Below are 13,636 nucleotides of genomic sequence, written 5' to 3'. Positions count from 1 at the left end.
GACTCTTTAATGACTAGTGTGGTACTGCTGTACTTTTGCAAGGCCAATGCGGTGCCTATATTTATAACGGGATCAAAGTTACCAAGTAACTACAGTCCAGTTAGTTTAACTTCTATAGTTGGGAAGATACTTGAGAGTTTAGTAAAAGACCACATAATAGAGTTTTTGCTAGAAAACAATATTGTAAGAAACAGACAGCATGGATTTACAAAAGACAAAGGGGGTTATTTACTAAAGGCAAATCCACTAAAAGTCTGCAGTCCCTGTAGATCTGAGGGGGACATGCAAGGAAAATAAAAAAACAGCATTTTAGCTTGCACATGATTGGATGATAAAATCAGAGCTTCCCCTCATGTCAGATCTACCCCTCAGATCTACAGTGACTGCACCTCCAAGTGCACTTTCAGGTGTACTTGTAGTGCAAAGTGGATTTACCTTTAGTAAATTAACCCCAGTAGTTATCAAGCAAATCTGAGTTTTTTTTTGTGAGAAAGTTTTCAAAAACTTCGACAAAAGAGTGGCTGGGATATATTATACTTGGATTTTGCAAAAGCACGCATTCCTCAAACACGGTTAATGTACAAGTTACATTCTACAGGCTTAAACAAAGACCATATTATGAAAGGAGTGATTATTGATTCATACTCTGATTGGTCTACGGTTATAAGTGGTGTTCCCAAAGGTTCAGTGTTGTGCCCTTTACTTTTTAACATATTTATAAAATATATAGAGTTTGGGGTTTAAAAGTACCAGTTCAGTGTTTGGAGAAGACACCAAGCTTTGAGATATCCTTACAGAATGTCTCTAACTTACAAACTGACCTTAAAGCGGAGTTCCACCCATTTAAAAGTCAGCAGCTACAAAAAGTATAGCTGCTAACATTTAATTATCAGACACTCACCTGTCCCATGGTCTAGCGATGCGGGTGCAGGAAGCCTTGCTCCTCTTCTTCTCCTCTACAAAGTGCCGGCATTCTAACTGTGGGTGCCTGGCTGTGGCCCGGCGAGCCGCGCTGCGTGCTATGAATGGCCAGGCAATCTTCTGGGACGTGTCCCAGAAGATTGCAGGGAGGGAGGGGGGAGAGGTGATCTTCCTTCCGGCGCCGCGAAGCCAGGGGAGGAAGTGGGAGCTGGGTGACTGTAAAAACAGGGTACCCACTCCTCCCCCAAAAAAATGACATGCCAAATGTGGCATGTCAGGGGGTCACCTGCACTTATAGCGGAAGTTCCATTTTTGGGTGTTTCTTTTTAATGCACTATTTTTTTTTTTTTTTGGCAACTAAGTGGCAAATAAGGTTTGATGTTAAAAAATGTAAAGTCATGCACTCGGGGGCTAAAAACATGCATGCATCATACATTGTAGGAGGAGAAAAGCAGAGAGAGTCAATGATCAAGAAGGATCTGGGTGTTCTGGTAGATCATAGATTTAGTGCAGAGAAGAACAAATTTAAACAGATAAGAGGCATAAGGAATTCACCTATGAGAAAAGATTAGCTGAACTGAATTTATTCTCTCTTTAGAAGAGGCAATTAAGAGGGGTATGATTAAGATCACCATGTATAAATACATAGGTGGTCCACATAGTGAACTTGGTGTAGAGTCATTCACTTTCAATTCAATACAAAGGACAAGGGACAACTAGCTATAGTCAGCTCAGTAGATTAAGGCTGGGTTCACACCTATGCGAATTAGATGCAGGTTTCCCCACATCCAATTCGCATAGCAGGTGAATGTGACTGGCTCCCTATGGAGCCAGTTCACATATCTCCATTGCGGCTGCAGAGCACACTGCACAGAAACACTGTGCGTCTTTGGCTCAGTTTCAGGGCCGAATTGAGGCAAAGATTCTTCCCTGATTCGTCCCTGAAACGGAGAACAGGGACGGACAGCATTGCTGTGCAATCCGCGGCCGGTTTAGGTGTGAACCGAGCCATAAAAAAAAAAGGGAATATCCGATTGCCTTCTGGGGGATCAGGAAGGATTTTTTCCCCTGCTAATGCAAATTGGACCATGCTTTAGGGTACTTGTAGACGGTACTGATGTTTGAACATCAGTATTACTGACCAAAATTTCTTGCATTTATTTTGCACGTATTTGCACATATGCGCAGACACAAGAAAATGAATCCTAGCTCTCAGAATGGAATTTTAACCTCTTCAATGTAACATTTTATGTGCGTAAGAGCATTATATTTTTTTACTCATCTATACACAGTGCATATTTGTGTGTACAGGCACATTCAAAACAATGGGCTGCATTTAGATCAGTAAAAACAACATGTCTAAAAACATTGAGGTTTTTAGGCAACCGTGTGCAAGAGGCCTTATTGTTTAGTTTGTTTTGCCTTCCTCTGAATCAACTGTGGATACAGGTTGGTTGAACTCGATGGACTTGTGTCTTATTTCAGCCTAAATATGTAACTATGTGGTGTACCGGTTCTTAGACATAATTGTAGTGTCTGCATTCATTTTTTTTAGTCTTTGTTCATTTATTTTACTGGGTAATCTTGACTACTTTTTTTTAGATCCAATGCTATCCTCCCATAGCCTGGACACGTCACATCGACCAGAAGTGATGTCAGGCGCAAGGGAAAGCCAGAAGTACTGGAATTTTATGCCTGTGGAGTGTTTTTCTTGCTGGATGTTGCTTTGGATATGTTATGTGAGTATAACTTTAATACAACCATGTTTAATTAAATGCACTGCACTATGGAGTTCTTTTTGTTTTACATGCCTGTGCTTATGACAGTGATCAGAGAAGTAGGGTTATGACATTCAGATAAACTGGAGGAGAGGAGTTGGAAGTGCGTTTTAATTCCCGTCAATATTGGTGGATCAGGAGTGCAGTGGAGGCCTTTGTAAAGGAGGAGGAAGGAGAAGAGGGTTGGAGTATCCCTATACCCATACCTACCTGTATAAAGTGTCTTATGATCTGCTTAGTAATATGGGGGTCATAAGGATCTTGTGAGCCTTTTGATATGTAGAGCACTGAGGTAGAAGATAATCACTTTCAGCAATAAGCTGTGGATTATTGCAGGTTTTTGGACGTTTCGTAGATGGACTTTTTTCTACTTTGTTTATAGATTTATTGGTTTACTGCACTGATTTGATTTCACTTTAATGGGATATTTGCACACATACATTAGTGTGATCACATAAGGTGCATGCTTATCTAGACATGAGTTTATAGCCCTGGTTTTGATTACATAATTTGTGCTAACCACCTAGGCAGTGATTTAGGTTTACTAGCTGCTGGGGGATTGTTTTTTGATTATATTCTCACTCAGATTTGTATACATATGGACAGTAAACAGACCTGCCTTTGTTCACCTCCACTACATGGTGGATTGATGAGACTAGTAGTTTAAACTATTTATATAAGGTACTTTGAGCTTTCTTTTAAATTTACAGTATGTATGTGACAAGGAAACTGTATTTCTGGCAGGATCAACAGATATTTTCTGTACTTGCTGAATGGAATGTGGTAGGACAAGAAGGCTACAGTATATTGTTTGCTCTTTTTTTTTTTTTTTTTTGGGGGGGGGTAGATATGCTTTAATCGCTTATTCAGTTGAAATCAAACAAACCCTGTTTATACACATACAGTATGAAGCCCTAACATATAGAAGCTTTACCTGATTTTTCTTATATGGAGATTTTGCTTTTTGGTTCCCAAAAGTCCAGTATAGTAGCCATCACCTTGGAATTCATTAAAGAGTTGGGAACTCTGAGCCAAACGTCCAATTCAACAATAGCGAATGTGAGGAGGGAGGTTAAACTGTAGCAAAGGGATCTTGGTATTGAATATGCAAAATTAAATAAGCAACTAGCACACCAACTTTAATCCATGAAAAGAACATCCACTAAATTCTGCCCAGGGTATTCTCCAGCATGCTTCTGTGGACACCTGGGCTTTAATGCATAGCTGGTGGCTCTGACCAATAGAAAATGGACTTGTTCCAAGGTAAACAGACACATAGCTTATATGTTAGGTTACCTGTTCACCCTCACCTCAGACCCTTGCCAAGCCCTACTTAAAGGATAAGTTCACATTTAGTAACATGTTACACCTATTCAGAGTGTAACATGTTACTAAAGCACCTGACCACACCCCAGTCTGATCCTCCATCGTGACAGCTGGCAGGGAAACCTCTACCAGTACCACTGTCACAATTCAAGAAAAACACAGTCATGCAGGGCTTCCGCCCACTCGCCACATCATTCATTCAGCGAATTCTGTGAACGAACTACAAGTACTGTCTTCCACTGAGGAAGATGGCTTGTAGTTCTCTATAAACTGAGAGGACCTTAGTGAGTTCTCTCACAATTCATTGATCTTCCTTGATTTCAGTAACTGCCTGCCCATACGACAGACAGCTCTACTGACTGTCTGCAGGAGCCTGACATTGCAACCGCAATCTGCTGATCACAGGTGAAATGCTCTGCAGACTCCTATAAAATAAATAATAAATGCACATTTTTTACCTGGATAAAATGTGCATTTAAAAAAAAAATAATTAAATTGAACTTATTCTTTAATTAAAAGAAACTGTATGCTATACCCTTGCATCAGTTCCATCTATTAGGAAACTGAAGGCAAAATACTTTCCTTCATCAACCTTTGACAGGTGCCTTTTGTAGCCCTAAATTATGAGATTGCTACATAAGGGCCAACAAATTACAGGTACTCAACAGTACCCCCACCCCCTTCCACAAACAACCTCGTCCCACCTCCCTACCCTTCCCCCACTTTGTTTAGTAAAATGCCACCACTCTCACCCTGCTATTACAAATTACTTTGTAAATAAGTTCTGTCGATACCAGTAACATGTCAAAAAAGTAAGTGACGTGTTTTATTACATAATTAATTTGTTCACAATGCAATAAATGTTGATATATTTCAACACCTTAGGACACCAAGTATAGGTAAAAACCAAGGCCAAATAATAAGAATGAGTTACTTACACAGTTTCATCGTTTTTGAACTCCAGTTCTCCAAATGTATCTTCATAATCTTCCCCACCACCTTTTGCAGTTCCTTCCACTGTCCTAAAAGGGATAATGACTGTGCCTCTAGCTCCAGATGTCCTAAGAACTTTAACCTCCATCACACCGATACTCTCACTCACACGAATAATGTCACATTCAAATGTAAATATCCCCGCATGGTCATCATCCAAAATAGTAACGGAGGCCACATAAGGAGAGACCAATACTGCTTTTGGGTAGCTAAAAGTATTAGGCTCCATTGGTTCTGGCACATCAGCTATTCTTATGTTGCTGAGCCTCACAAAGAAATGTTCATCTTCCTCAAAGATATCATCATCAATAATTCCAACTGAAAACTCCTTTTGTGTCTCTCCAGGCTTGAAAACTATAGACCCCTCTGTAAACTCAAAGTCCGCGCCTGCATTGGCAGAACCATCTTCTGTTTTATAGTCCACCACAATAGTCTTTGATATGTCACCACCTTTCCTCACTACAGTCAACAGTACACCACCACAGTTTTCAAGACATTGATAGGAACAGGGGTCAAAGTAGATTTTCGATACAAACTCTTCAGAGTCATCCAAGCATATATCTTGCAAACTGGTGCTTCGTTTGGATTGTTCAGCGGCATGCTTCTTCAAGATGTTACCAGCTCCAGTCATCATCCTGGTGGCTTGTATACGATAGAATGCTCTGCTCTTCTGCTGATGTGACAAAGCATAGTAGTTTGCCATTTCTACTAGCTGGTCTAAGTCCTTTTCAGGGTGTTTTTGCTTTAGCTCTTTAAGGATTCTAATCATATCTCTGCGAGATTCATCTACTTCTTTACCATCCATATTTAATAAATTCCCATCTAGAAAATGGGAATTCATAACTTTGCCGTCCATTTCAATTCCTTTGGGATGTTCTGCTTCTGTTTCAATCATAATTGCTCTGTGTTTGTCAGTCCGATACTTTTTGTGCATATATTTATAAAATAAAAGACGCCGGTCTGCCACCCAGGCAAGAACAACACAGACAGGAAAGAAGAACAAGGTAAGCAAACCTTCCCATACTTGGACCACTCCAGGAGAGAAGACAGCTAGAATCATGTAAAGCCATATATAGGCAAAGATACTCCATGCTGCTGTCACAAAAAATACTCGTAGATGTTTGATTTTTCTAACTTCTCCATCAGGTATGACATAGACGCAAATAGCGATAATGATAAACATGTTAAAAGCTGCACTTCCAACAATAGTTGATGGACCAAGATCTCCAGCATAAAATCCATGGCCGCATATTTCAATCAAAGTCAAAAGGATTTCAGGGGCTGAAGAACCAAGTGCCATAAGGGTTAGGTTGGAGACTGTCTCATTCCAGACTCTAATAGTGGTTGCAGTGGTCTCTCCATTTGTTTTTTTAATTATGATTTCACGTTCCTGTGATGTTATGACCTCTATGGATGCCATGAATCGATCTGCAATGATGGACACCCCAAGAAACATGTAAATCATTGCCACAAAGTACACAATGACTCTGGCAATTTTGTCCCCCAGGGATGGGTTTTCTGGATACCATATTGGTAGAATAACACCTGCCTTACAGTTATAGGAACCTGAGCAGGTTTTGTTTTGTCCAGAACTTGGGGGGTTCCCTGTGGCAGAAGCATGAACTTGAAGACTTTGGAGGAACAACACAAAGGTAATAAGTCCAAAGTGGAGATATGTTGAGGCAAGAGGCTGTAGCTTTAGCCAAGCCATACATGAATTTATATAGGAACTATAAATCCAGATAATCCTCTTCTCACAGATAGGATGGGTCTCTAGAAAATAAGAATAACATTAAGAAATTAGATTTTAAGCATGTTGCCCACCACAGGTACTTCAAAATGCATGCTGAAAATAAATAACATAAATAACAACAATACTCAGTTTGTAATATATGATTGTATGTACTTGCCAGTTGCTTGCCAACTATAGCACGCAAGTGATAAATGCATTGGCAAAATTTAGCGTAAAGAGTTATACATATACCCATAATTCATAAAAGAACTGCTGGTATAAATTTAAGTGGAACTTCAGCCAAAATGAGTTATTTAAATCTATGCCCCGTTAACAGGTTTTCCTGTTAACGGGGTATAGATTTACTTCCTGTATTACTTTCTGTAATAGGGTATAGAAAGTTAAAGGATAGGTTCACATTTACAAAAAAAATTCACTTTTTTGCATGTAAAAAAATATGCATTTATTATTTTTTTTTGCTAGGAATTTGTAAAGCATTGCATGAACGATCAGCAGATCATGGGTGTATCGCCACAGTCCTGCACACTGTCTGCGTAGCTGTTTGCCTGTTCCCCCGATACAAGCAGGCAATTTCACTCTGACTGGTATCTCAGTGAACTAGCTAGAGTGCTCAACAGCACCCTGGTAGTTCATTGAGAACAGCCGCAAAGGCACTCGGTACTTGTAGTTTTCACATTCACAAAACACTATCAATGAATGGCGGGGCCAAGTGACGGGTGAACAGAGCCCCACACGGCTGCATTTTTTTTTAGATTGTGGCAGCAGGAGGGCAGAGAAGATCCTCCACTCGCTGTCAAAACAGGAAATCAGGGGGTCGGGTGCAGGGGTCGGTGCACCTGTAACATGTTACAGTTACACCCTGAATATGGGTGTAACATGTTACAAAAGGAGAACTTCTCCTTTAAAGAGAGTCTAAAATTTTACAATATTCACCAAAACAGCAGTGGAAATCTCCCAGTAAGTATACCTGTTTGAGTGACAATGTGTTAAAGGTGGGATTTGCTCCCAGGTTCAGAGCCTTTTCTTAATCTATTCAATTGGAAGGACAGGACACAAGGGTAAATCTTGTGAGAGGTAACACGCTTAGCAATAAAAATCTGACAGATAATCCTTCCCTACACAGAATTGAAAAAAAAATAAATAAAAAGCCTGGGATTGCATTCCACTTTTGTTTAGTTTTTAAAGTATATATTAGAAATATTTCAGGGGTAATAAAGCAATGTTTAACAGACCTATAGCTTCTATTAGTTGTATCTACCACAATCATTTTTAACCATTGGTGACCCTCTATAACAGAAAGGGGGCCTTGTGCAAAGACAACAAATAAGCTGCCCCATTCATTCTTCCTAGGACATATTTAGTAAAATACTACACTTACACGTACTTATTCTTACACTTCTAGCCATTATCACTGGTACTTATCCAACTTTGAATTAATATAGATCAAGCAAAGTCTATTTCACTGTTGAACTTAATTGCTGAAGCTGAATTCCAGGCAAACATCTAAATACACAGATGAAAAATATATATGGAGGATATTTTACCTGCTACAGGATTTGTTTACGAGACACACCTGCTGTCAGTGCTGTATAGAGTGAATGTAGCATTAGCTGCATACAGTATGTAGCACTGTCTTTTGGCAGCAGTATGACAACTTCCCATCTGCTGTTGGTACAAAATCAAGTCTAGCAATGCTCAGTCATTCACAGGAAAATCTTTATTTTGTCAATAAGGCTTCCCCTGATTGGCTGAGGTAAAGATTGTGAAGTAATCCATGACCACTCCACCTTAGCCACTCAGAGGAAGCTTTGTATTTATTCATAAAAATTTAAGTCTTCCTGTGAATGTCTGAGCAGCACTCAGCTGGGCTCGATTTTGTACTAGCAGCAGATGGGGAAGTGCAGGAACACAGCACTGCTTACTGCATGTAACTGATGATACATACTGTACAGTTTATAAAGCGCTGACAGCAGCTGCAGCAGACCGTAAAGGAAATAGTTTGGCCAAAACCAAACTATTTATAGTGAAAGTAAACCTGAAGTTAGTCTTTATACAAAGCTGAATTTATGTGCTTTTCATATCTGGCTGGATTTCAGTTTCTCAAAACATTTTCAGTTAAACAGGGGATAAAATTTCTGTATGCTGCCTGAATGTGTTAACAAAAGGGATGCCCTTTTCCCAAAGTTACACATTTTTTTTATGAGCTTTGCTTTGCTTAGTCCTTGCAGTCTGAGACTGCAAGGACTAAGAGACTCAGTGACTACTTATTCAGCCCCCCCCAACCACCAAAAAATGTAAAGTCAGAAGCTACAGCAGCTGCTGACTTTTAATATCAGGACACTTATCTGTCCAGGTATCCCACGTTGTCGGCACCCCAGCCGTTTTTTTAATGGGCTCTCAGGTCCCGCCACTGCCATGCCTTGTAAGGGAAATCGGCAGTGAAGCCTTGCGGCTGCACTCTTTGAATGGCCCAGTCGCGGGGAATGGAGGAGGGGGGCTGAACATCTGGGGACTTCGCCACAGCAAAGTCCCCCTAAAGTGGGAACAGGTACCTGTCAAAAACAGGTATCCCCTTCTCCCCCCACCAAAGGTGCCAAATGGGTCAGTGGAGGGGGGTAGGAAGCAAACAAGTGGAGCTTCACCTTATCGGTGGAGCTCTGCTTTAAGGTAGAACCATCTTTGAATTTTGTTCAGATTTGATTTAATTCCCCAGAGGACCAAGTGCATATAGCAATTGGTGGCATTCTGTTTGGTGCCCCAATTGTCCCTTAAATGCACTTCACTGTAGCCCCCCCCCATTCTGCAGCCCAAATTATGGGCATTCTTGTGGGGGAGGGTACAGCCAGAGAACAGTCCCACAAATATGAATGAACGATCAGTGCTGCTTGTTTATTAAGAATAGTAAACAATCACTCTAAGCTGCAGTTCTGTGTAATCTTTTTGCTGATGCCCTGTATGTGTACAAGCAGCTACAGCTAGACCATACAGATTTGCAGCTCTGTGTAGTCTTGTAATATTATGAAATAGGAAGCAGCACTGATTGTTCCTTCATAAAACCGAAATATCACACATTGGTGTGGAGCTGTGCGATCTATCTGCCAGCTGCTTGTAAACATACACAGCCCATGGATCACACAGCGTTGAGTGATCTTTCACTTTTATGAATGAATGGTCAGCAATGTCAGGTCAGTGCCTTGTATATATAAAAGGTACAATATATCCCATGACAAAGAAACAACCTTAAACAATTCAATTCCTCTGGTGTGAACTGAAATGGAATATATGTATCGACCCACGATGGGGGATTTGATATTAGTCTTTTTCCAGTTAGAGACTCTACATATTTTGCGGAGACCCGCTTCTTCAGATTATTCAGAGAAATGTTTATTCTAAAAGGAAAACATACACATAAGGTAACTGCCACAACTACAGTCAAACCCACTATACATGGTGGGGCATCTCACCATTGTGGCAGTTACCTGGTGGTCCGATCCACATTCTGCAGCTCTATCATATTATCATATCTTGTCAAATAAAGATTTCTTATGTGTATATTTTCCTTTTAGAATAAACATTTCTCTGAATTATACTCCTGAAGAAGCGAGTCTGAAACATGTAGCGTCTGTAACTGGAAAAAGACGAATATCAAATCCCCCATCGTGGGTCGATACATCTATTCCTTTCCAGTTCACACCAGAGGAATTTAATTGTTTCAAGTTGTTTCTTGTCATGGGATACTTTGTACCTTTTGTATGTCATATGTCTGACATTTTGGGTATTTTTTAATGGATTTTTTTTCAATAAATGTATTTTTTAATAAAAAGCTGTTTGAGCATTGTAAGTCCCACATACCACGAAAGTTCAAGGTTGCCTCAATTTCATAGTTGTTTTTGTAGAATTGATAGGACGAAGGTACTTTATAATTAGAAAAAGACTAATAAGTAGTGTAATAACTCTTAACAGTGTTTAGTGTATGTCTGAGTAGAGGGTTGGTGCCACAGATGAAATGTGAAGGTACAACTAGCTGTTCCAGAAACTGTGGTCATGGGACTCGATGGGACCAAGACAATATGTCATTCTGAAAAGGTGAAAATCCCCTTTAAATGTGGATATGCATAAAAAGAAAATTGGAAGTATACAACTGATTGATTATTGTTTAGCATGTTTGTGCAGAAACTTCCAATACTACCAATAAAAGTCTGAATTGTTTGTCCAAAATAGATATTTTTCTGGAATATAATTTTATTATGATGAAGCATTTTTACTGTATGATTTTCACATTTTACTCAGCCCATGTAAAATGTGATTATTTTAAAGTAAATTAAAAAGCAGGAAATTCAATAATATTAAGCCTGACTGCAAAAAGTTTCTAATGACAGCCTTCCCAGCGGAGTCAATGAAACACAATTAATGCTACTAAGCGGTTTTACTCAACTTCAATGAGCAGTGTCTTCTTCTCTTTACCCAGAGGCTTTGACAGTCAATTATTGTAGTAATGGACGATAGTATTGATCAGTTAGCCAACTAATTGAATTGAGTATCTCAAGCAGCTTCTGACCATGCTCTTGTCAACTATCATACGCAGTAAGCAAGCATGGGTGCAATGCGTCCTTACTGACTAGTTGGAATTCATATACGGACATTGTTGGACATTAGCTACTAAATGATAAAGGAAGGCTAAATGAATTTACATTGGTAATTATTTGCAGTCAGCACAAATGAATAATTGATACTGGCATCCTTAAAGGCTAAGTCAACCTTTTTCAAAAAACAACCTATGCAGTCAAGGGCTCTAGCAGATATTAAAAACTGCACAGTTTTGCAAACTAATCATTAATTTTATTGTCATACCTGTAGGTCATTGGGGCCCCCAGAAGCCTTGCTGAAAAACTCCCAGCTAGAAGCCCCTGAATGACAGCACTGAAAACTAAGTAATGGAGTAAGCCAAAAATGTACTGTACAGTATTCCATTATAAGGAATAAAACTGAAGCAAAGAATTGAGATAATGTCCATGATGGCAAATCAACTACTCTATTTCAAAAATGAAAGATGGAGCCTGGATTTGAAGCTCTGGGCAAAAAGATTCTTTTTTTTTTTTTTTTGCAGTTTTGTTTGCTTTACTTTTTCTAAAGCAGCTCATTTGTATAAACTAGCATAGGAAAGAAAACCATGATTGCTGCAGATTGTTGCCGCAGTAGAGGTAGTGGAAATGAGATGGCTACACTCTTCATCTTGGGAGTGATATACGAGAAGAGTAAGTAAGCCGAATTACGGTATAGTGTCATTGTCTACTTGAAGGCAGTAGGGATACTTATAGGGAGCAGTAAATCTACAAGCAACAGGTAAATGTGATTTATGTAGGAGACAGAAAGAAATATGACAGTTATCATAGCACATTATATAATAAGGAAGCCTACAAAGACATCAACAAAAGCAGCTTTTAGCAAACTTGACATATGACAAGGGAAACTGCAGGAAGGAATTTCAGGGAAAAAAGAAGAGAAGAAAAGGCTTTCAACCAGACAAAGCAACAAAATATATTCACAAAGACATAACAAACCGAACAAAGAAAAAACATACTGAATGAAAATTATAAAAGACATACAACAACATTAATACAATAGCCAGCATTTTTTGCACCACACTTTTAAAACTGATTTGAATATATAAACATTTTTCTAGCCAGATTATTTAAAGTAGAACTATAGGCAAAACTTTTTTTTTTCATTTTGAGCAAGGGAGTATTAGAACCCTTGTCAGATTCCCATAGCCCAACAGGAAGTGAGAGGAAATCCCTGCATATTAAAGGAATTTCTTGGGGACCCCCAGGTCACCAGAACTAGTGTCCCCATTGGAAGATTTCCCCTCTATTACTTTTCTAGGGACAACCCAAGATTTGAGATTTTCTTTGATTTCACTTTCAATGATAATCGTAAACATGATAAATAGGGATGGTGAATCTACTTAATGTGGGCACAGACTGCAATATAAACTGGTAGGTGTTCTAATCTCGATCTTCTCTGTCCAAAACTAAAGAGTAATAAAAAAAGTTTTGCCTTTAGTTAGACTTTTAATTTTAAAGAAACTAATTTTATTAGGGCAAATAATGTGCACCCATCACAAACCTGAGCAACTCAATGTGGTCATATGATGAAAAAAAATTAATAGTCAGAGTCTTTCTTCAGTGAAAACCATATGCCAGCCAATAGTTTAGAAAATGTAGGCAGACGTCAAGTTTCCCTGCAAATGTTAAGGTTTTCCCTGCTTCTCCCACCTCCTGAGTCTCTCTATTGGTCATTCAGGCTATCTGCCCTTCCAAAGGAATTATAGGGAGGCTGGAGAGGTGGCAAGTAAAAAGGACAAGCTTGACTTGACAGTAAAAGTTGAGATTTTTTAATAACTTCAGCTACCCAAACCCCTGTGTCTACTGATCATATTGACAACATATCAGCCACACGGGGAGTGTGTTTTCAGTCGGCCAACACATAGTTTTGCATTATGAGAAGGAGCAGCTCAACCAACCATTATGTAGCACTGCAACACAGATGGCAGAACCTCTGGTAGTTAGAAAATATGCATAATTCCTTATAGATATAACATTTGAAACTATACATAGAATTAATGTTTTGAAAACAAGAACACATATTCATGAGGTTATTGATATCCAGCTGGTCTTTCATATACTGTACATCTAAAAACATCAACAGCACTAAATTTTCTTTTAAGCAATTTTTTGGGGAAAACACTGGTAGAAAAAGTTACATACCTTAAACCCTTAAACCACAGATTCCAGCACCCTTGCTTAAGTGAGGGTGATGACATTCTGCTTAGTCATGAATTCTAGGAAAGCACAGGAACCCAAAT

The 13,636-nt window shown here is 39.2% G+C and overlaps 1 protein-coding gene across 5 annotated transcripts in view; it reads right to left on the bottom strand.

Moving 5' to 3' along the window:
- SLC8A3 (solute carrier family 8 member A3) overlaps nucleotides 1-13,636 on the bottom strand; it is a 516,152-nt gene that overhangs the window by 341,565 nt on the left and 160,951 nt on the right. For 3 of the 5 annotated variants that reach the window (XM_073608552.1, XM_073608555.1, XM_073608553.1), the window contains exon 2: nucleotides 4,964-6,791. The exons of the other annotated variants lie outside the window; for them this stretch is intronic. In XM_073608552.1, coding sequence (XP_073464653.1) covers nucleotides 4,964-6,729 — 1,766 coding nt within the window. In that variant the 5' untranslated portion in view covers nucleotides 6,730-6,791. The remainder of the gene's footprint in view (nucleotides 1-4,963; nucleotides 6,792-13,636) is intronic. 5 annotated transcript variants of the gene reach the window in all.

This window comes from Aquarana catesbeiana, linkage group LG13 (genome assembly GCF_042186555.1).
Source record: "Aquarana catesbeiana isolate 2022-GZ linkage group LG13, ASM4218655v1, whole genome shotgun sequence".
Taxonomy (NCBI): Eukaryota; Metazoa; Chordata; class Amphibia; order Anura; family Ranidae; genus Aquarana; species Aquarana catesbeiana.
This window is presented reverse-complemented; position numbering and strand designations above follow the sequence as displayed.